The sequence below is a fragment of the Apus apus genome, chromosome 9, assembly GCF_020740795.1.
Source record: "Apus apus isolate bApuApu2 chromosome 9, bApuApu2.pri.cur, whole genome shotgun sequence".
In the NCBI taxonomy this organism is placed as follows: domain Eukaryota; kingdom Metazoa; phylum Chordata; class Aves; order Apodiformes; family Apodidae; genus Apus; species Apus apus.
The window spans coordinates 2,629,187-2,654,675 of NC_067290.1; the positions used below are offsets into that span (position 1 = coordinate 2,629,187).

A 25,489-nucleotide genomic window follows, 5' to 3' on the forward strand; every position below is an offset into this window, starting at 1 on the left:
ATCTAGGCTTCATGGTGGTGTGCCAAGAGTTTGAAACAAGGAAACTCAATTGACTAGCCCAGCATGAGCAGAACACTTGGAGGAGCAACGATGCCTTACTCAGAATTGCAGAGCAGTTGGTGAAAGAAGAGACCACCTCTATTGTTTAAAATACTGCTAAGGGGGTGACACATCATCTCCAAGCCAGCACTGTGTTTTTAAATGAAAGAACAGAAAGTGTCCCTTAAAATATCCATTTGATTAAACTGGGGACTGTACTTTTTAAAAAGATAAATGATTGATTTTGCTTTGCAAAAACACCTCAAATGGACAGGATGCATGTACATAATTGTTCTAGTTCTGTAATTACTGCAGGACAGAACGACTGTGAAGGTCATGAGAAAAATTTTAATTGTGGCTCAAGCATTTTTAAGAGCCAAAATCTCAGCAGTATGTAACAAGGTATCTTTTTTCATGCTTTGATTTTTCTTCACAAAAATGAAACAAGCAGGTGCCTGTTACAGTATTTCCTTCTAAACTAAGGCAGTAGAATTTTGTCACTAAAATGTCTATAATTTTACTGGCTAACATTTTACTCATAAATCTATTACTACTGTGAGGTCACTTTGGACCTCACATTAATAACACCTAAGACTTTTCATCTCAGCATACAGGCCTTTATTGTAATATGCTGACAGACCATATTTAGTGTGAATTTTGATACTAGTGGGACCTGCTGTTTCTCCCATCTCTGTTGATCATTGAGACAGATGGAAACAAAGGACTGTGCCACACATCCTCTTTTCTGAGCCACCCTTAAGGCTGGATTTCAAATGAAGTTTCTTCTCAAGAAAACACCTGAAGTAATATTCATCAGTATCTCCTCATTCCTTAGTGACACAAGCAGCACATTCCAAGCTTCAAACAATGAACTTCATAAACCCACTAGGCTGAAAGGAACACATTCTGTGTCTCCAGCTAATTCACCATGGAAACAGAGAATTACTGTCCCATCATGTCTGCATATCCTCCTCCCACCAAAGGGGATGCACACATATGCAGGTAGCTCCCACACATTTGAGTGAAATTTATCTACTACAGGTAGTTCTGTTTGGTTAAATAAATCACCCATGAAACTGCCAACATGATAAAATCCTTTGTCATCTCATTATCAGAGTTATCTGATGACACAAGATTTCTGTTTCTTAATATAAGCAGCAGTTTTACCAAGTTTTCTCATAAACTCCAATACACATCTTTGCAGATGGTATTTTCTGGAGGTTCCCAACTCACATGAAGTATTGACATGTTTTGATGTTAATTTGGCCTCAGTATTTCTGTTCTGTTTGGAAAATTCTCTACAGAAAAGCCATTAAGGAGCAGTGATTAAGATTTCCTGGCTCCAAAACTTCTATCATTGGGTGGGGAGAAACCCACCCACACACAAAAAACCCTAAAAAAATAAAATATTTTACTCATCTAAGGAAATAATCTTGTGGATTTGGCATAAGTGGTTGTTGTATTAAGCTGCTGCATTTTTAGAACACACAAGAGATTAAACAGTTGTGAGTTTTAAAGCATAAACTACACATACTTTCTTTTTTTTTTTTGCCCAGAATTTTTTTTACATCAATGAGAAGAAATTTACAAATGTTTTATTTGGACAGATGTTGTGCAAAAACATGAAGGCACAAGGCATGCTGTATGCTGTCCAGTTCCCTGAACCCTTAACTCTTGCCTAAAGATAAACAAAAGCAGTAAGCTACCAGGTCAAGACTTGAGCCACCTTTCTGAATGCAATTGTTCAGCCAAAAAGCAGCTACATCTAACTCATGCCTAACTACACTGGCCAAAATAGGAGTAATTCCCACAAATCAGATAAAAGAGGATTGTCTGAAATAATTGTGCTAATACATATTTAAGCTTTTACTTTGCTCAGATAAACCTTTGTTTTCTTCCCAACCCTGCCTTAAATTGGAATACTCATTTTTTGGCAAAACAGCTGATTGGGAAATCTCAGGCTTTTAAATGGAAATCTTTCAAACAGACAGTGATATTCCAGTAACTATCCTGAGAGAAGTGCTGTGACTTGGCCTGTTTCAATAGAAAATATTCAACACTGGAAATAAATGCTGCTCATCTGGAAAGGTCTGGCATGTACCAAATCACCAAGACTGTCTTTATTTCTAAAGCAAAGATAAGACCCAAATCAGTAACTCCCAATCATGTATTCTTTATACCAGACTTTGTTCCCTTCTTAATCAAACCCATCTTTCATGGGATCCTCCCTGTCACAAACAGGACCTAGACACTTTCCACTCTTCATGCCAATGACTGAGGTGTGTTGCATCAGACAAAACCCCTGTTGTGCATACAATCATCCCGTGCCTTTTACACAAACACATTATGCCATTTATCGGTTTTGCTGTTATTCTATTTAGTTTTTCTTACCTGACAACCTTAGTGCCATTTCGAAATACTTGGATATCTACTGCGTAATTGCCATCAGCATGGGCTATCAAGTTGATTTCTGAAAATTCTGCCTACGAAAAGAAGACTCATATTAGTCAGTCTCGTTTATTTCACCTTTACTTTCCTAAGTCTCTTCTTTTAAGCATTTATATTTGAACTACTGACAATATCCATTTGAAATACAATGAGCATCGAAAATGGATATTAATCCAGCAGTATATGCCTCATGACACATCAGTTTTGAATAAGTGTTAATACAAAGGAAGCAATAAGTAAGTAACTTCACGGAAAAGGGCTGTGGAGAAGCAGCAAGTGCATTTCCTTACTCATGTCTGCACAGAAGTGGAGATTATACTGTTGTTTCTATGGTGTTATCACATAGAACCACACAGACTCACAAACATTTATGTACAGTTTTGAAGAAAACAGTACAGAAGCACTGTTAAAATAGAGTATTTTCTTATAACTTTTAGTGCCTCAATATACTTTACCCCTTTCAATTTAATTCGTGTACATTTACTCTTCCTTTTAGAAGATCTGGTCGTAATAAACAATTGACTCACAAAACTGACAAATAAAAAACTTAGTTTTAAAACGATCTTCTCACACTAGAAACATGGAACTTAAAAAGAGTCACTTCCATACTCTGAATCTAGTTATGTGAAAGGACAGGATGTTTTTCGGTTATCCACAGTCTTTCATTGGCTCAAACTCTCGAGGCACTTTACAATAACATTGCACAGCAGAATAATTGAAATGCAGCCAGCTGTCTTCTGGTGGGTAAATAAAAGCGTCTTTGCTATCCTGGCCACTAATACAGAACAGAGTGTCAGAATTCTCATTAGTCTCCTCTTGAAAAATAGTATCACTGAAAGTCTCTCTAAGATCTGTGTGAGGCTTTTGGAATTTAGTGCTCAGTTAAGGCAAGTGTTGTCTACTCTAACCACAGCCCCAACTCCCCAGCTTAGGTTTGTGCTTGATTTCAAGCATGGATGTCTCTCCATTATATCCCAAATGTTTATATGCTTTCTTGGATCAATGTTCTAAACACAAGGGGCAGTTATAAAACTGTAAAAACAGTGCAGATGTTGAGAGACTGAAATATTGGTGTAAGTGCTGACAATGTTCAAGAATGACTTAAAGTTTATTTAATGAGACTGGCAACCAATCTCTCAAATTAATAAGTCATATTAAAGAATTGCAAGGATTCTCATTATAGATTTTGTAGTCTAAAAGCTTAGTACATGATAGAAAATACTGTATGTTATAGGTAGGTTGCTGTAAGTAGTGTAAAAATGTAAGAAAGCTCTCTGGTATTAGCAAAAGAACACTACAGGAGTTGTTAGCAATTACCTATATACTGTTGGCTCAGGGGCAACATGTAACAAAGGGATTAGCAGGTGTCAGAAACTTCCAGTCTCTTATTGCTCAAAGGTGGTTCTGGTCCCACAAGAGACCATATGGAGGAACTTCCAGGCTTAAACAGAGCCTTTGTTAATACTAAAGAGGCAGTGTGTGTGATGGCAGCTGCATGGTCTGGTCTAGGTGTGAATGGTATTTTGGGACAAAATAGCTCGCCTCCTTTCTCCCATCTCTCTCTCAATACACTTGAAGATCCCTGGCAAAGCTTTCCATGTTTCCAAGCCAAGGACATCAGCAGATATTCAATGGTGTAAAGAATGGAGCAAAGCTAGACACTGTATTATTACAGTGAATTTAGATAAGCTCAGTCCACACAGCTAGTGATCATTTTCTCTCACTCATTAAAATTTCAATGACAAAATAACTCAGTTAAGTACTGAAGCTTCTTACAGTAGCATCTATTTGTAGAATTAATTACTGAAAAGCAGCGAAAAGACTGATTTACTTCTCTAGTTTCAGGTAACTAGGGCAAATAAAACAGTCATAATTTTAATGTATCCCAAATTACATCTTCATATATATTCAGTGCTTTTTAAAAAACCCCACATGCAACCAGAGTGTGTATATGTTCTCAAGTGAAGGAATCAGTCACACAGAAATGCAACACAGAATTCGTGGAGTGTCTGGGAAATTCACAGGACAGGCTCTAAGAAAGAACTTTTGAACATGGACATGTTTTTGATGCTGTGCAAATCATGGGCAGAATCCTCTAAATAAGAAAAAAAGCCACATTAGATTGAAACAATTAAATCTTTGAGTGTTCTAATTCAAGGTTGGGGTTTTTTAAGTCCAATGGATGACGTGTCTATCTATACATATAGGATGATAGAATCATTTAGGTTCATGCTTAAGCTCACTGAGTCCAGCCATAAACCTACCACTACCAAGGGTCATGGATAAACCATTTTCCTAAGCTCCACATCTACATGTCTTTTAAATACCTCCAGGGAGGTATGCATTTATACATATACCTGTCTTCCTATAAATACACAAATACAAAAATAACTTTCAGATGGAGTAATTTAGTTACCTGTTCAACCTTTATGTCATATTCTCCATGGACCTTTTTTCCACGGAAAGCCTTGGCCCTGCAGGAAAAAAGGGAGAGAAGAAATCAAGGATATATGTATCTGTAAATCAGGAGCTTTCTGGAAGGCCTTCAGTGTCTTGAGAATACATGTATACACTAAGTGAATGTACCAAATACCACATAAACAATTCTCCTTCCTTTGACATCCTGGGACCCTCAACACTCCACCATGTAGTATTTTGGGATAAAAAGCATGCATAATGTGATTTTCAACAATAAAGGGTATACTAGAGTGTACCAAAATACATATTTCACTGTAAGTTATTAATAGAAAATGAGTACCTCAAAAAAGATGGAATCCTGCTCTCCTTAAAGTCCACAATGCCTGTTCACATTCATTTCCATGTGAACTACATCCAACAACTACTTCTTTATCCACTCAGTTTATTTAGAAAAACTAGTTTATTGGAAACACTATGCTTACAGACTGGACATTGTTTATAAAACAGCATCAGAGGTCCTGGAGACTGTTTTCACCAACTTTGAAAATGCTTGATTCACTAATCAGTTTTGCTTCTTGCAGACTATAACTTGAGACAATGGAATTAATCATAGAATCATAGAATCATAGAATCATAGAATCTTAGGGGTTGGAAGGGACCTCGAAAGATCATCTAGTCCAACCCCCCTGCTAGAGCAGGGTCACCTAGAGCACATCACACAAGAACGCATCCAGGTGGGTTTTGAATGACTCCAGTGAAGGAGACTCCACAACCTCCCTGGGCAGCCTGTTCCAGTGCTCTGTCACTCTCACAGTAAAAAAATTGTGAAGGAGGGTTTATGAGTAATTACTATGCATCAGGATTGCTGTGATAAACTAGAACCAAATTCAATTATCCAGTGTCCCAGGCCTAACAAGTACTCTCCTAGGAACTGGTCAGTTGTGTGCCTTAAGCAGCAGGTATTTGCTTTGGAGTAACTGGGAATTAAAAATAAATAAATCTAGGGAACTCCTTTGACACTCTGGTATCAGTGTCTCTGCATCTTCCTTGCTCAAGCCAAAGCTTGGAGATCCTTTCTCACTTTTAGTATATGTAAGCATAAATCTACTGCACAATCAACAAACAGAACAGCACAGAACATCTTCTCAAGTGCTGAAACCCCCTAACTTTGTCCATTTTCAACATCTGACAAAATGCAGTTATAATAAAGTAAATCTACCTCATCAATGAAAGTCATGTATATACTATGTATTGAAACTATTCATTATTGCTTTTGGAAAAATCCTTTTGTTACTGAGGTCCAGAAGAGTTTCACTGTTGGTTTCAGTAGCAGAAGAACCAAACTTGGTAACAATCAAGTGAGAACACTGCCTTTGGTAATAGGTTCCTGAAGGTTACCTGAGGTATTACAGATAATGGATGACAGAAAGCAGAGACAGTGTTTATACTGAAATGGCATACTCCAATTTTGTCCAACAATTAATTCCATACAAAGACATCAGTTGGCAATAAGCTAACAATGAAGACAGCATTTGTATTAGTGGTTCACACTGTTTTCTTGTAATAAACACACATGAAATATGAAATTTGAAATATATTGTTTTATTATAGGTGCATACTCAGGATAATGGTACAAAATATTTTTGCCAATAACAAAAGCAGAAGCTCAATGCACTGCATCACAAATCTAACAAAGAAATACCATTAACCTCTTTTCTTTTCAATTTTGTTTTGAAATTTCATATGAATGTGAAAACTATCTCTTGAAAACTTTGAAGATGCCTGGACATGGCTTAAGCTTTATAATGCTGTTGATGCTGAAGCATCAGCTGCACCATGTTAATTTTAATAGGTGCAGGAAAACCAAAGACATTGGCATTAGCCCAGAAGTCCACAAAAAAATTCACAGACCAGAAAGAAATGTCTCATGTTCAAAGATAACACCACAGCTGCCTCAGGAGAACAGCAACCAACTCATAACAACAGATACTTTAAATTTCACTTTGAAAAACTAAGATTTACCTCTTTGAAAAAGATTTAAAACTCCAATTCTGATCCCCATGAATTTAACAGTAACATTACTATGGAATTTTACTGGGAATGGGATAAGCTCCTAGATTTTACAGTGTGGCAACAGGTGAGGTAAATGCATTATTGGACATCAAGTAATGCAAATTTAATGCAAACAGAATTGAAATAGAATTTAATTTACATTATTTAGATGGAATTTAATTTAAATAGCCTTTTGAACACTGAAAAATAAGCTTAGAATAACACTCAGTTCCTTCAAAATTTAAACACAGAGTAAAGCTCTACAATGCTTACCCTAACAAACAGCAGCAGCTGACTGCTGCTTTATGAGAGAAAATGAAAATAAGAAATCACAAAGAGCCAAAGACAGGCTCTTCAATTCTTTATCCTTAAGTCCACTGCACACATTGGAATGTCCTCAAAATGTTAGTTAAGGTGAGATGCTAATCCCTTAGATTCACTCTTTCTACTAACAGATCATTTAGATGAGGCACTCTTTAAACAACTAAACTCTGGCATGATTCACATTTCAACAAATTACTTCAGCTTTGAAAATAAACAGCAAGTACTGAAGTTAAGCAATCTGGGGCTTGAAAATAAATGTGACATTTAAACAACCAAAGAGACTTAATTTTGAAGTAGCTTTAATCAACAGCTTTTATTAAAATGTAAACACTTTAATAATATTTGCCACATGTTGAACCACAAACTGCAGGAATTTCTCTTGACATCCCTAAAAAATAACTTACAACAATAAGTCATTTCAGAACAATCTAGAAATTCTTAGCATGAGTTTGCTGTGCAGTAAAACCAAGTTTCCAGGTTATTTACTGTACTTAGGAAACTGCAATATGAGAAATGTGCAAGCCTATCATAAAGACATTTACTAGGTTCTTAAATTAATATATATATATTTACTGAGGGGAAATGGGGAACCAAATTCTTTTGTATTATTCACAGAAAATTGAAATTCCTGTTATGCCTTATGCCTCTTGGTACTGAGCCTGGAGGATCTGCATAGCAGCTCTGGGAGCATCTCCACACTCAGGTAGGCATATTCTCAAGGTCAGGATCTTCATGAGAGGCATTTAAGAAGAGCTGAGAGGAGCTGTCAGCACGAGTCAAGCTCCCAGAACAAATACTCCCCAGTTCAAACACCATTTGGCTGCTGGTTGCTGACAGTCCCTGGCATTGTGTGTAGGGAAGAGAAGGAAAGCAAGCTGTGCCATTATTCATCTGGGACTCACTGGGTAAAGAGCTGCTTTCCAAAGCCCCAGTATAGGGAAAACAGCTGCTAATATGAGTGCAGCCTTCTGGAGTTATTAGTATGACCTCTTATAGTCAGGTTCTTCACAAAACACGTGAAATTTTTATGCATTTCTTGCTTGGCGAGTCATTTTCTGGATTAATATTTTGCACATTTAAAATTCATATTATCACAGAATCCCAGAATGGTTTGGGTTGGCAGGGACCTTAAAGATCATCTAGTTCCTTCCTGCATGGGCAGGGACACCTCTCACTAGACCAGGTTGCTCCAAGCCCCATCCAACCTGCCCTTCAACACTTCCAGGGATAGGGCTTCCAAAAATTCCCTGGGCAACCTGTTCCAGTGTCTCACCACCCTCACAGGAAATAATTTCTTCCTGATGTCTCACCTAAATCTCCCCTCTTCCAGTTTAAAACCGTTACCCCTTGTCCTATCACTACACACCCTGGTAAAATTAAACAACTACAGAATATACAGTTACCACAGATGCAGTCTAATAAAAACTCATATTGGTTCACTGTCCTTGCCAAAGTTCATTAAGCAAGCAGTAATAACTAAAAGTGTTCCAAAATACATTAAAAAAAACATCAGAAATATTTCCCTCTTAAGCTACATGTATTTCTGCAGTATCTTATTATGCCAGGAAATCAATGTGGTTTCAGTTCATCTAAATGAACGAAACATCAAAACTGGAACTACTTTTGATTGGCAGCAAAATCAACAGGAAAATCATTTGCTATGTGCAACAGGTTTATAGCACCTGGATTTGGATTCTTTCACACCACAATGATGACCCTATCAGCAACAGTCTTTATGAAAGTCAAAAGTGCACAGCCAGTGAGTATGTGGGGTCCAGTCCTGCCAACTACCGCTCCTGTGTGTAAATCTCCTCTTTTCCCAGCTCTGCACTTCCTTAAAAACTTCCATTGGCACCTGCCAGTTTAGCACAGCACCTTCCAGCTGTTTTCTGAGCAAGTAACAAGGTGCACAGGAATCAGTTCTATGTAAACACCAATTTCTGGGCATGTCTCAACAGTGAACTAGGCCTGAGCCTATCAATAAGACTATGCTCCAAAATAACTGTAGTGCTAAGTTTACTACAACAGGGCAAAACTTCATTCATTATTTAGAACAGTAGCACCCTCTAGAGTACACCAATTGCAGACTGTCAACATTTATAAACATTTATAAACAGCATAACTCACTTCAAGCAAGGTAGTGTGCATATCTATACGTGTGTGTGAATATATATATATATACACACACACACACAGAGTTATACACACAGACACCCACAGTAGGCTCAGATACCTGTCTTGCTGGAATTGCCACAGGCACATAAAGATTTTGGCACACTCTTGCCACAGAACCAGCCAGACTTTCACAAACTTAATTTGGTACATTAGCCTCAGTGAGAGAATAGGAAATGTTGAAAAGAAAGCAAACCTGGTCTTCAAATCTGGTCAGAAGTAACTAATAATTTAATAAAATTGGGGGGGGGGGGGGGGGGGGGGGGGGGAAGGAAAAAAGTAGATTCCATCTCAAAGCTTTTGTACCACAAAACCTATGGTTTGGATGTGCTGCTCTAATTTCATGCTCAATTAGGAACAACCCACATCCAGCAGTCAGTATTTTCTATTCATTTAATGAAAATAGAACTGTCTAAGACATCATCAACATCCCATTTGCACTGCCAGGTGATCCAGTAACACAAAGTGCTAAAGTACATAGAACACTGGCATAACACATGTGGTAACTTGGCAACTGTCCCATGAGAAAGTACTGAACATTGTGATGAAATTATATATATCAGAATTAACATTTCAGTGACATAAGCTACAAACATGCTACATCATTTTTAAGGCAGCAGTTTTGTAAATATATTTTTTTCAGAATGAAAGCTAAAGAATTTGCCAAGGAAATAATGGCTTAAAAACATGATCATGTATGTATCATGAAGCTACAATAAAGGATCATTTAAAGGATTATAATTTCTTCCCTATGCCAAGGACTTTTCAAATTGCTACGCAGACTTCTGTAAACATATAAAAACCATAAGAAACTATTATCAAAAGAAAGCATATGATAAGATTTGCATAGTATTTTATATGACCTAATCCAGAATCTTCTGAAACCAGTGGGAATCGCTCTATCAACATCCATGGGCTCTGCAGTCTGACAGCACCAACACTGGCTATATGGACTTCCAACCAACCAGTCCAGGCAACAAAACCCATTTATGACTTCTAGTAGCGCTCCCTGTTGAGTTGGATTTCATTAGATTAATGGCAATCTCCATTATCAGGAGCTTGTAAATATGAAGAGCAGCACACTGTACTCTAAAATATCAGGGCTATTACTAACAGGTTCCAAAGCTCACACATTTATCAGCCCAGTTAAGCTTTGCTGTTTATCACTCAGTCTGATGAAATGTCATCTTAAATGGAAGCACTGTAATGGCAAGGACACATGGATTGCTCTTTCCAGTTATCCATTACGTGAGCTGACAAGTCACAGAAACCCTAATTGAAAAATGTTTCATTTCATAAAAACATGTTTTTTTCACCCAGTATGACAGGCAGGACACAATTAGTGCAGTTCTTCATTCCAAGTCACAGCTTAGCCTTTGCAAGGGGAAATACACTTCATATTAAAAAAAAAAAAAGCCACCACCTTCTAGCTTCTGTCAATAAGGTAATGTAAACAATTACATTTTAACTTGTTATTTAATCTATTTAATCTACTGAGGTCACAACAGAAACATTTTCTTCTGTGTCCAATGACACAACATGGCCATTTGGATTTTTTTTATGTCATATTGTTTCCACTGGAACAGTATGTCTCAGTCTTCCCTGTTTACCTGAAATCACTGTATCAGCTACTCTTATTCCAATCTTGTCAATCATAATATATGGAAAAGAGGAACAAAAGCAAGCACTTACAGTCCTGGTGTCTATTAGAACACAGAGTCATCCCACAGGCCCTAATATTGGAACCTTCCACATGGTTAACTGTACCAAGCAACAGGATTTCTTCCCTGCTGATCTGCCTGGTTTTATTGAGGACCATGAAGGCACAGCCACCTGAGCAGTTCAAACTCAACAGGGCAGTAGAAAAGGTCTGCAGGAAACACTCCTCCTCTGGTGCAAGGCACTCCTTCCCTGACTTCTGCAACTTGGAGGAAAGAACTTGGTTAAATATGTACTTAAAAACCAGAGCTCCTGTGTGCATCCTTTCCTCAGCAGAGTCACTGAACTGTCACCCCCTTCCTCACCCTATTTACCAGTGAGGGGTAAACTCATGAAAAAGCAGAGTAAACACTTCTCAGTGGAGGATTTTCCTGCCCAGACCACAGAGAAGCTGCCCAAAAGAGATTCAGCTCTAGAAGCATATTAAAAAAAGAAAGCAACTAAAAAAAAAAATACAGAAATAAAAGCCATGAGCTTATTAAGCAGCAATTAATTTCTCTCCCTATCTGAGCTGCATATCCCACTTCCTAGAAGGGTTTTTTCAGAACAGCTTTATATGTGGCACCTTCAGAGGCTTCCACAATTTGACCCAATCCCCATTTTTTTTTCTCTCTCCTAATTTATTGCCAGCCTTTTTTTAAAAAAAAAATTATCCTGTCCCCTTGGCATCCACCAGAATGTTCTCTCCTTTACTTTGATTATTCAAACAAAACTGAACCATTTTATTCTTCCACAGCACAGATTTTCCAGCCCAAGAACCATCTTTGCTGTTTTAATCAGGAGCCCTTCTATTGGTCACTCTGCTCTCTGCCTAAGTACAGTGTTTCCACTAGAGCTCTAATCAAGAAGAAAATGCCTTCTACTCTTGATTTTCTCATCAGGGCTTAAATTCTCTGGGCCATTTGAACAGCACACTTCACTGAAAATGCCTGATTTTCTGCCCACTTCAAGGTGAAAAAAATGCTCTTTCGTGACCAAAGTCTGGACCGTCTTTCTGGTAATGTCTCAAAATCCCACACCTCCAACTATGTAATATTTACTATTGGCCCATTACTGCTCTGCAAGATTTATAGTCAGAATGTAATTTCTGTGGGATTTTTTTTTTAATTAGATGACAAATGACAGTATTTTTAAATGTTCATTCCCTCATCACTAGAAGACCTCATAGATGATGCAACATATTATAACCTTTTCCAAATCTGCTAGACTCATTAGAACAACTATTACACTTTCCCATGGTTAGGTTCACAAAAATATTTTGTACTCCTGAGATGAACAGAAAGTCCCAACTTTTGTACAGGAAAACATCACTAGCCAGATTACGAAATATTACTGTTCTGAATATTGATTCTTAGTGCTGTAAGACTCAAACTGCATATTCTGCATCAGTTGCTGTAAATTCCTTAATCTTATCTACTATAGTCGATGCAATAATATTGCAGTCTGCAGCAACACAGTTAATCTGTCATTTCCAGGTTTGCCTACCAGCTAAGATGTCCATTCTTTCCAACTCCTCATTCTATTGTCAACAAAGACAAAATAGTACAAACTGTTAATAAGCAATTCCACTGTTTATAAAATAAGCCACTGAAAATTATCTTAAGTGACAAAAATGTCACACAATGCAGCCACTGGTGGTTGGTTTTTATAGTTAATGAAAGAAAAAGCCAAACCACCTAGAACTTGCATCTCAAGATATTTTAGTTTACTTTTTCCTATTGAGGTAAAGAAAATAAAGGGAGCCTAACACACATTACACTAACAGAATGTCATTTCTGACAACATCTGAACTGCCAATAAAAACCAGCATGGAATGAAAGAATCTTTGAAACTGAACCCATGTTATCAATAAACTCTTCAGGAGAAATTTATCTGCCTTTTCATTTTTTATTTATCCTGAATTCTCTAAGGCATTTGTATGCCTCTAAGCAAGACGTGTGACTCTGAGGTAAGAAAATATGACTCATTATGCCTGGAGACATTACAAGGTGATACTTCATATATAACATATCAGGCTATCACGTTGTTTGAATTTTCACCTTTGAGAATCCTGCACTTTCTATAGAAACTGAATCTTAAAAACCTCTCCAGCCAGTTCTCCTCTGTGCTTGTCCTACAGCCGAGACCCTGAGCAAAGTGGTCAGCACAAGGTGGGAAAGAGGGGGAAGTGTGCAAGTTGGGCACACCTGGAGAGAAAGAGGGAGAGGCAGTGCACACCTTTCAGCCACAGCTTGTAGCTAAACCAGATTAAGTACAACATCAAACCTTAGATCTTCAGCCCCACACAGAGACAAAACCCAAGGGAAACATGGGAGAAGAAAGGATTTCTTCAACTAGAGGTCCCAGTTGAACCAACATGCCAAGTAATTGGTGTTCAACAGTCTTCGATGATTCTATTTTTTATTTTATGCAACTGAAACTTATGCTTATACTTATGACAACCAAGTGCTGTGCCATTTCTCTGAGCAGATCAATTAGAAAACCTAGTTGCCATAGCTCTACTTAAGTAACTCGGCTTAGCATTTTCGCAGATGCTGTAAGGAAAGAGTATATATGGCTTTTGCTGCCCTCTTCTGTAGGGAGAAATGTGTATCAGATTGGTTAGGAAGTTGTTGCCCACTATAGATAAATACAGACCCTTGGTCATCTTTCTGGCAGTGTTAGCAAAAACCTGTAAGGAAATTAATCACTGAAATCAGCATGGATGAAAGGAATAACAATTGATAATGCTGTCTCTACTCCTTTCCTATTTTAAGTTGAATTAACCAATATTACGGTGGTTTTTTTCTCCCTCACACACAGTTTCCACTGGCTTCATGACAGCCCCTCCAAGTCTAAATAAAGATTCCCAGGTTATCAGAAAGCTGAGTGGTACCTCCAATGCAAACCCCCCCCCCCAGAGAAAGAAGGATTTTGTGCACTGTGCTCAGCAGACAAAAAATGTTACTTTATCTGTTATTATGGAAGACCAAGCTTCAGAAACACGCATTTTATCTACCCACTAGCTTTGGAGGAAGGGTCAGAATGTTGCCATGAAAAACCAATTGCTTCGAGATACGCAAGTTTCAATAGCCATGGGAAACACATTATACCAATACTACTTGGTACTGATGGATACCAGGAAAATAGGAAATACTTTTGCCAGCAACACTTTTTCACTTTTTTTTGTTTGGTTGGTTGTTTTTTTTTAAACCACGTTTTATGCCATGCTCTGCAGGGAAACACATGGAATGGTGCAGCAGATCACTATTTTGCCACTTCCAGGATGTCTCCACATATTCCTTCTCTGGTCATGCTTTCAGACACACTGTACTTTTAACCTAAGAAATCACTTCCAGAACTTTTTTTCCAACAAGTTATTACATTAGTGAAGACCTGAAAATACAGGACTTGTTATTAACTCCTAAAAAATGTGCATGAATGTGTTCTTCCAAAAATAAAGCAAGGAATATATCTTAGCAATATTCTAACCCTTTCAATAAAAGGAACAGTTTGTTACGTTATAAAACTAAACCAACCACCCTGTATTTTAATATTATATTTAAAATTATAATCACATACCGTTTTGTCTGTGCTTAAAATATGCATATTTGGTTAATTGATTTTTATACTGTCTCAAAAGCCAAGTAACTAGCAGCCTGTGTTCCTGAGGATTTTCACCTGTGTACTGTGGATTAGAGAACAACAGACTTTTATGGTACTACTGAAGTTAGTGAATGGTATTCTTCTCTCCAGTAAACAGGCACCACAATTAATAAATTAGACTGGGAGCATAAATTAGACTGGTATCCATTCCCCAGGTGAGGATAACCTTTGGAACATGGGCTTTAAAAATTCTTACTAAGAAACAGTCCAGAAAACTAGAAGTCACGTAAAATCTATGGGATTCTGTAACATGGAACGTACCAGTAAGTCTCAGGATGTTGTGGCCAAAGGGGAAGCCATTAAAGGTGAGAAAAATGACCAGGATACACGACAGTTTTCATGAACAAAGTGTCTGACAGGTTTGGAATTTTATAGGCAGATGTGCAAGTGCTTTACTTGCTAATAGTGCATCTAACTTGGAGCTGAATTACAAAAAAGTATCTCCATGAGCGAGGTATGTCCTACATTGTTCCAAGTGTTTGCTGCACAGCTCACACTCAGCTCTGGAAGTGGAGCAACACGTAACACTATACCTCAGATTTGGGATTTGGAAACCCAGTGGTGTGCCAATCTTTACAGCAAAGTCTCCTGGTGAGGCTCTGGTGCAAGCCCCCCAGCAGCCCACAGCCCTTGCCGACTGGCAGCCTCAATGCTGGGAGGAGCAGAGGCAGCTGCTAAACAGAACTGTACTCCAACATCTCTTCCCCCTCCCAGAGGAGAACTGTCTTTTGTTTTGGTTTGGGTTTGTGTGTTTTGTTTTTTGTTTTCTTTTTTTGCTCAACTAAGTGCTCTCAAATACAAGACTTACTGCCAAAAAAGGGTAGTCTAACAGACATAAAACAACTTAGATGCAAACAAGCTCTCTCTTTTGACATACATTCATGCATAGCAAGAGTTGTAATAATTTCATAATTGAACGATTCATATGTATGGGATTAATTCCCCCAGTGCCTACAGGGGTGAGAACAGGACCTGTTCTTTTTTGCACACAATAGCAAAGGTTGTTCCAAAATCTCAGAGATTTGAGCAGATCATCTCCCTAGGAGCTATACCGTGGAAAAAGCTGCTTTAAATTTAGTTGGCAACGTACAGCACGTTAGTCAAGGATGCCCAAGAGAGGAACTGAATCCAGCCCTACCATCATTTGTGGGCTCCACCCCCCCACCTCAGTCCCTGGTGGGAAGTGGCTAGCTTATGCTGCTAGTCACCTCTCCACTAATGGATCCTTGGGCAACCACAAGTCAGCAGTCCTGGGCACTGATTCATTTGGATGGGAGTCATTAGAGAAAAAGAGGGGAGTGCTTTTCCCATGAAGATACTGCCATTTGGCAGGGATGGAAACAGCAGGCATGTGCAAGCCCTCCTTACGTAAGATCCAAATCTGCAGCTAGTTACTGGTAAATATTTTGCTTGTGAATTTATGACTCTGGACAAGGATGATCATCCTGGTGAGTAAACAAAACACGAACAAATAACAGCTTTCAGAGTAAGAACATTTTCTTGACTGTTCTACAATAAGGGCTGTTGGGACAAAAATTCAGGATGTGTTGAAAACCTTTCAGACTCAAGAGACCCAGGATATCCACACTGCAAGCTTCACTTGCTTAAGGAAGAAAGGCTGCTACATTCATTCTAGTTTGCTACTGCATCAACACAAATTAGTCTGCAGTTCTCTCAGTGATTGCTTTCAGACAACTCTTGGATCAAACTCCCACATACTGGCAGACTGCTCGTTTCTTCTAAAAATCATCTTTTTTTTTTCTTTCAGTTGTGAACTAGGAAGAAAACCAGAACAAACCAAAATGAACAAGTAGTCCCTAAATTCATTATTTTCTATCTTTGGTCCTATGTGTGTCTCTTAAGAGGATCATTCTTACCACAGTAGTTTTTATACCTTTATTTTCTGTAACATCTACTTTCTAAAGAAAACAGCAACAAATCTGATGAGCATTAGATGTTCAGTAACTTCATTTTAAACTCCTGTAGTCTGAGTTTTCTTTGCTCTCATGCATTGCTTGGCACATTCCATTGTCCAGCAGGTAATCCAAAAGAAACTCACATTTAGTTACAGGTAGAAACTTATGTACTTTTTTTTAGTAAAGATTTCTTATTAGTAGATCTCATTTTTTTATACTATATTATCATAACATTCATTAATGGTATGCATTAGATCAGAACAGATTCTTTACTGAAGATTTAAGGACAATCAAAACAAATCTTTAAAACATTTAATAAAGCCGTAATAATGGCTGTTCCTTCTAAATGCAGTTCAAATTCTGTCCATTCAACCAGGATTACTTAAGACAAAAATTCTGCTTCCCTTTTTGCTATTTTGTATCTTCAGCAATTTCATTAAAGTTCATGAGAATGCCTACTTTGATGGGAAACGGTTTTTCTTCTTCCCCACATAAGTCTAACAAAGCAAAACAAACCATGATGAATGTCTACAATGTCTGTGTTTATACCATATAATCACTGTAAGTGAATCAGAGCTTCTGCAGAAAGGATCCGCTATTCAGAACAAAACCAGAGCAGAGTTACACATTTTGGTCAAGCGCTGCCATCTGCTGGGCAGACCTCGCTGGGAACTGAAGCACAAAAAAAAAAAAAAAAAAAAAAAAAATCAAAATAAGCACTTCAGAGGAAAAAAAATAAATTAGCTTGCAGTACTTACACATTTTTCCATTCGAAAGTATTAAAAATTAATGGTGGTTTGATTTTAAACTGAAACATTAATAATCATAAACACAGTTGGAGCATCTGTCATTTGAACAGTAATTTCTATGTATTTACTATTGCTATCTCGTGTGCATTGTAACTCTGTTTCTACAAAACTTCTGAGGGAAAAGAAACAGCTAAAGCACTTTACAGTTGTATCTTCAATTAAAATAAAACAAATTAACTTATCACAACCTGAGCTATAGTGCAGCTTTTCACAAACCAAACACGTACATGGATGGGTACAGTGCTAGCAACAGTGAAAAGCTCCCACTAACTTTAGCTTTTACATTTTATCTCTGACCGAAAAAATTAAAAAATAGTAACAAAAAAAAGAAAAATTATTAACTGAAAAGAGTAACAGCTAGATTAGATTAGATTCCCTAAAGTTTTGTTTCTCCCAGCACAGAAAATCTCACATGTAACGTTGTGTCACGTGGGTAAGAAGGGAAGATGGGTTACACTGAGAGCTTGAGGCTTGTGGGCCCCACCATGGGATGAAACACCCTGGTGTCTCTTCTGGTACACAGCCCTGTGATCCAACTGACCACCTGACAGGCAGGGTTAGAGGGAAAGTGAAGCTGCAACTCAGAAGTGAATACGAGATGGGTCTAGATGTCAAAAATTGTGAGACAAAGAAAGCTGGGAAATTCTCAGTACCGGTTGATGACTTAACTGTTTTGCACCCTTCAGCTGAAAGAAAAGGACACGTGGTCACTTTTAGTCCTGTTTGTCATTAGGTACCTACATAAACAAGAAATAAGCAAAACTACCTGGTTTTCATAACTTGTAAGAGAGACATCCTCTCATCCCTCTCTTACTAACTTCCCCTCAGACTAGCACTTCATCCTCAGGATACACTCCTTGCAGGAAAGTGCAGCTGAAAAGCAAATGAGAACACCATACTTTCAATACACATGCTCAGATAGGCACAAGTTGAGGGGACCAGCTCTTTCCAACACAGTGGTATTCCCTTGGTGGGCCCAAAAGAAAACAGATCATCATGATCGTGCATGGAAACATGCATGATTCCCTGTTAGAAAAATGCCTTGAAAACACTTCCACAGTCTTGCAGCAAATTCGATTGTACTTTGCCCTTTGCTCCTGAGGAAGCAACTACTTCGTAGGACTTAGTATCACCCTTTCTCTCAAAGATGTTCCATGTCTTGACTAACACTTGCCAGGTGCTCCAGCACATCCAGAAGTAGAGAGCCTACTGCTAGAGAAGTAATACCTCAGGCTGGGCCTCAGCATGCTCAGCCCCAAACATATTTCACATGCCTCCTCAAAACAAACACAAATTCTGTTTATTGAAACACAAGCCAAAGAGCTGCCATTTCAATAATCAAAGTAGGTAAAAGAACAGAAATACTGAATAGCAGAGCCTTGATATGCATCTACTCCAAGAAATCTTAACATTTTGAAAGAAGATTAATTACTGTCTCATTCTCAGCAGCACAAAGAAGCAACAGAAACACCACTCTGGATAATACAGCCAGACTGAGAAGCCCACCTCCTGACCTCTGCATCTTCACTTCCAAGTTAGAAAGGAGAGACAAGCCCTGAGAGCTTCACAGCAAGCAAAGGGAAGGATTGAAGAAGGAAGAATGGAAGCAACATATACACATTTAAATAAGCTTCTGCTTATTTAAAACACAGCCTTCAAAGGTAGTGGCCAAGTCTCAAAATACTTCAGCATTTCAACACTTGCGCAAATCATATTTTGAGCATCGTTTCAGGATCTGACAGCTTGAAGAAAGTAGTTCTTTTAAGGGCCTAATTCAAAGCCACAATATTATGATACTTTGATTAATTCTCAGTTCTACCATGAGACAGTATCAAATCCATCACTTGATTTAGATTTTACTGAGTCTTGTTTTAGTACTACCCCCCCCCCCCCCCCAGAAGGTATTACAACTTTTTGTCTCATCCCTGGCTTCACACTTTATTACTCCTTTTCCCTTCTCCCACCCACATATATTTAAGATTTGAGAGCTTGAACACTGCTCAATCACAATGTTTATACAAAGTTTACATTTCATTATCACACATCTTTTTTCCTTTTCTGTAGGCAGGCTATAGTTCTCAATTTTATGTAAGAGGATCTCAAAATTTTTATCCTATTTGCCTCGGAGGGAGTAGTCCTGGCAACCAAGTTTAAGTGGACTCCACAGACTAGTGGTTTCTTGAGGTAGAATTTCTTACTCAAATCCCACAATATGCTCCTTTCTGAGTACAGGCAGAAAACCCATTACCCTGAACAGATGGGAGGTAGTCAGTGGGAAGACAAAATCTGTTAGAGCAAAAACTTAGAAGAAAAATAATAAATTATAAAAAATTGAGTCACAGGCTAGATATAATCACAAGACTGGCTTAGGAGATCCTTAAATTTTAGAGAAAACATTTTATGGAAATAATATACATCAATTATATTAATATACATTGTATTAACAATATTTGTCGTATGCTTTTGATTCCCTTCAAGGGAAGTGTAAGCTTACTGATTGGAAAGAAGAGTTGAGATTCTTCCCTGATTCCAAAAGCTGTAACCTTCATTAAAAAACGATGCTCACAAGAAAATTCTGGGTGCTCACCAGACATTTTTATGTGTTCACAATATCAGGACAGTTACTAAAGTGTGTGGGTTTCTCTGAGGGTGTGGAAATGCAATTGTCAGACAAACTTGGCTGTGACTGGAACAGCTGCTATGTCATGACTGATACTCAGCTCTAATTAAATCTCAGTGCCATCTCATTTGAAGAGTAAGGCCAAAGAACATACTGTTAAGTTCATGAATTGAGCTGCTGCCTCTGTGATATGGGAATTTTTGTTTTAATCTTCAAACTTTCTGAAACATGTAGTTTTGCCTGACAATAACTTCTCTGATGAATTTGAGATTGTCACAGCTTGAAAAAAGAAGAAAATGACTTAAAATTCACAAAACCAGCAGAAAAAGATAAAAAAATTGTAATTATTTTTCTTTAACTGATATCTCCTTTTTCCCAGGGCTGTGCTGTAGGATCTTCCAGAATGATGTGCTGACACTGGTACAAGAGAGTTGAGTCTCCTAATGGCAAAATCAGCTACTTTATGCAGAAGTTGTACCCTCATTCTGATACTTCCACCCCCAGCTTGCTAGCAAAGCATTTTTTATTGAGATACAGCCAGACTGTATCCAGTGTTTCCTATATGCTTTCTGCTGTCTTCCTAGTCACTTAAAACAATGCTCCCCCCTTCCCCACCTCACACTTTCTACCAGTATGTCAGAATAGTCACTACCAGCTAGTTTTCCAGTTTTCTCTCCCCTCTCAGGCTCTATGTCCTTTCTGCTGCTTTTTTTTTTCCAAGCTGTTTCAGGGCTTTGTTGCCTTCATCCCCTTTGTATGGTCTAAGTACTTAATATCAAATTAAAAAGTAGTGCTAATCATTTTGTAACAGTTTTGTGCAGTTTCAGCTTTACTTGCAGCACTTCTGTTCCATGTTAAATAAGCTATTTTGACAGCAGATGTCTAACCTAAAATTCAAGTGGTGGGTGTATGTCTGTCTATGCTTAAATATTACATACATAGAATCACAGGATGGTTTGGGTTGGATCATCTAGTCCCAACCCCCCTGGCATGGGCAGGGACACCTCCCACTAGACCAGGTTGCTCCAAGCCCCATCCAACCTGCCCTTGACCACTTCCAGGGATGGGGCAGCCACAGTTTCCCTGGGCAACCTGGGCCAGTGTCTCACCACCTTCAACATGTGTTTAGAGGTCTGCAAAAGGACAGCATGCCACATTCCCTTTACTGACTCTATATAATGCTGGCTTTCTCTTCAGTAGTGCAAGCATTGTATCAGCATCAAGAATCATTAATTATGTGGTATTTTGCAAGCCATCACCAAGATGACAGAAGGTGAATTAACACAGTGAAACCATTAACAACCATTCAATCATCTGTTGCTTAACCTCCTGATAAAGGCATAATAAAAATACGTTCAATAAATGGGCACTTTTTTTTCCAACCCACTATGCCAACAATTTCTAGCTCTCTGCACAAAGCTTATCTGTAATTTTCCTGGGCTTCACATTTATAATGAAATTCAACCCAGAAGACACAGGCATGTGCTACCATGCAGGCAGGGAAATCTGCTGCACTGTCCACTCAAATACGCCATGGAAGCCCAGGACATCCACAGACAGGCACAAAGACTAGGATGCAGGAGAAGGTAAAGTGAGGAAGAAGGATTTAGGAAGTACCAGAATAGCAAGAGGGGCTGCTCCTCCTCTTGATGACTTGATGTCAACCCTTCCTCAAAGAAAGGGGATGATGAAGGGAGAAAGTAGAAGAAGAGGAGCAAGAAGCCGCAGAGGACCAGCTCAGAGAGACAGAACAGCCCCACCACCACTTGGAGATGACCTGAGCCCAACACTGTCCCAGTCAGTGACACTGCTTCACCCTCCCAGTGGCCACAGCAGCTCTCATAGCACCATGGTAAGTCTGACCAAAGGAGTGCCTGGGCTGAAGGCTATGTCATCTTTCTGGCTGTGCCAAGAACACTCCTGCTGTAAGGGAAACAGCAGAAAGGCAGGGACAAGTCAGAACAGCCTCAACTTTAAATTACAACAAGGCTGAGGGACCTTGAAGAGACACAGAAATGAATCCACAAAAATCCAACTTTGTACAACCTGCAATTCTTCACAAAAAAACACAGCTCTCTAGGGCTACACCTTGTTAGTCATTATTTTTACATTTTTATAGATCTGTATGCATTAAAAATCTTTTTAATATGTGTTTATAGAGTAATCTGTATTTTATATAGACTGCATACTAAATTTCCTTTTAAACATAAACATTTTACTACAATAAATTATTTTATTTTTAAATATATAGCATACATTATGTAAGTTTTAATTTTTTTTAAAAAAAGAAACCCAAGAAAAATTATTTCATTAGCTTGCAGTATAGAAGATCACAATGGCAAATGGGTGTAATGGCTTTTAGCATGTGCCTTCTTTTAATAAGAATTTAATTCTGTTAAACAAAATTCAGAAAAACATTTCTTTGAAATTAATTTATGCTAAGCCAGTAGAGTCCAATTGTCCCTGTGGAGTCTGACTCACTGACTTGCTTCAGATCGTTATCATCTGAATTAATACAGGCTCTCAATGCCTAGTCAGATATTCCAATGTCATTATTTGAGACTAAAATGAAACTACAGAAACAAAAAACTTAACAGATGTCATGGGAAGAAGGGCAGAATAACAACACTGATTTTTAAATTTTTTTATGCCATAAGGTAAGAAGGCTGAAGAGTAATTCTGTATTATCACCATCTAAAGTTTGACATTATGAAATCCCAAATACCACTATTTCAAATCTATTTTTAAAGGTCTTTAAATCTCAGTTATCAGAGGAATGCACTGAGGTTGGGGTTTATGCTCTTCATTTGCAGTGAGGTTAAAATCTGCCAGCACACGTGATAACGTTTTCTAGTAAGCTAAAAAAAAGAAAACAAAAATGGAGGAGAAAGTGCTGAAACAAGGTCATGGAAGCAACTGAGCTTCCTCCCTCCATGAAACTTCCAAGCAAGTAAATCCTTAGGACAGATAAAAGAACATGATTACATAATCTATCTTACCATGATAGACATGATCCTTAGTCTGAAAAGTATCGGGCTACAAAAGAAATACGGTAACGTTTTCTTATTTAATTTTCAGCATTTTAACATACTATAAATTCTTCTATTAAAACTATAAGAAGCAGAAGAATCATTGCAAAAACACAGGCAAGATGATGTCTGTAAGAAAACTGAAAGAGTAACTCCCTTAAATAGCTTTACCTAGACTATATGTATTTCCCTCTATATAAATTTCTCTCATTAGAAAAGAATGGCATTACTTCAAAAAGGATTTCTCAGATTTAAAAAAGAAAAACCAATCAATGCAAGGTTTTGATTATGTAAAATAGTGAAGCAGAACTATTCTATTCTCGTTTCAAGCCATGACTCACTGCCAGAGTTGGTACCATGTGCCTCAGTCACTTGCTCACTACACGTGCCTGAAAGAAGGATGCACAGCTCCATTATAACTGACTCATAATATAACATAGTAATAGTAGATCATTATATTACCTTGTTCCAACAAGCATTTAAGTCTATACATATGGAATAATTTATGGCAGCTTATGAATGTGTCTTTTCTGATAAATGCTCGTGCCCCATTAATTTGAATGGAACACATTTATGTATCATCCTAACTAATGAGAGAGACAGACAGACAGACAGCTCCCATTACACCAAGAGAGTTCACATCACAAAACCTTTTTAGAGGGAAGGCAATTTGTCTTCTTGACCAATTAGTTTCAATACCGGAGACTTTGATTAGAGGCAGATTTTGTATTTCAGTTGAAGGCAAAAAGTTCTCAGGGTGAGAGATGGAAACATCTGCATCTATAAGACAAACACGTGAGCACCCCAAGAATTACCACTTTTGCCCCGTGTACCTTTTATCTGTGCTATTTGCTCAGCTGGTTTGCTAAGAGAAATGTATGAACACCTGCACATCACAGGCCAGCTCGTGCCTGGCAGGTTTAACACACAACAGACCTTCAACAACTGAATAAAAACATCTGTGCAGCAAAAAGACAGTTCTTTACCTCAAAACATATTATAGGCAACTTCCAAATCACTGGAAAATCATTAGCACAACTGACAGGTATTCCATAAAAAAGATATACCTGATTGCTTAAGATGATTTGGGCAGAATGATAAATGAAAACCCGGTACCAAACTGGATATAGATAGCTCATCAACACATTAATGCTTTTAACAGAGTTCCCAGTGACTGACACGGGCTTTGAAAATACTTAATCTCAAAAGCATACATCTTACTAACACCATAATTAGATAAGGATCTAATTTTCAATAGATGAGAATGAGAAAAAGTACTATACTCGATAACATTTGGGGAAAAAAAATATTTTTCAAATAGAAATAAGAAAATGAAAATGTATTTGGCTTCATGTGCCTTCATTCTCATAATTCACATATTTTAAAGCATCCTATGTTGTAATAAAGTAATCATTTTTGAGGGACTTCATTACTTCTGAATGCTTCAGATTGGCAATACTGCTGGTTTGCCAGCATCCTGGTGTGCATCAACTGCTCTAGACAAAAATGAGTACCTACATTTTTCATTACTTTCATTACTCTTAGGAGACTGTTCTTATCTTCTCCAGAATAGAGAAGGAATTAGCACAGCAAATAGGCCATTTCTCACTACACGTTTTCCCCCTCCAAAATTTGTATTATGGCTTCAGAGACAGACTTGGTGTTAGAGCTTCCACAGCTGAGGGCAAATTAGCAAATGTCTGTCCCTGCCCCCTCCCCAGTTACTATAAATGTGCTGACTTCCTTATCTGCCTACAAATGGCTTCCAGCCTTTTCCAGTGACAAGGAAAACCCTGTCCCAAAGAGCACACATCTGTTTGTACACCATGCTAACCTAACAGAGGAGCAGAGAGGGAGTTATTCATCCCTCCTCCATCCCTTATAACTACAGATGCTATTCTTAACCGTGACTCTCATTTCATATTGTTCACGTTGTGTGCAACAAGGCCGGTTCTTTACTTGAAGACATTCTCACTCCAAAACCAAATGCAATCATAATTTATTCCTCGCAAATTTGCAAGCACACTGTAGATACCAACTGGCTTAAAAGCTAGAATATTAAATGATACTTATGTACTCATTTATCATTCTTTTGCAGTGTCAGCAGCTACACATCATCTTCTAAATTTCATCATCCTTTGCCTTAATTTTAAATCTAAATATATTATTATTTAATTCTCTTTCACAAATACAAAAGTGTCTTTAGCATGCTTGAAAGTATGAAGAAATGCCTCATATAAGCTTGACATGAGAATTACCAGTAACAAAATCTCCTCTGGTCTATAAAATATATATAAT

The 25,489-nt window shown here is 38.0% G+C and overlaps 2 protein-coding genes across 4 annotated transcripts in view; both read right to left on the reverse strand.

The window, feature by feature from the left end:
- TSEN2 (tRNA splicing endonuclease subunit 2) overlaps nt 1–25,489 on the reverse strand; it is a 603,350-nt gene that overhangs the window by 252,161 nt on the left and 325,700 nt on the right. The window lies entirely within an intron of this gene.
- The window catches only part of SYN2 (synapsin II), a 178,585-nt gene that overhangs the window by 110,763 nt on the left and 42,333 nt on the right, over nt 1–25,489 (reverse strand). Inside the window, exons 2-3 of the mRNA XM_051627100.1 lie at nt 4,904–4,961; nt 2,431–2,522 (exon numbers count right to left, since the gene is read on the reverse strand). Of these exons, the coding sequence (XP_051483060.1) occupies nt 2,431–2,522; nt 4,904–4,961 (150 nt within the window). The remainder of the gene's footprint in view (nt 1–2,430; nt 2,523–4,903; nt 4,962–25,489) is intronic.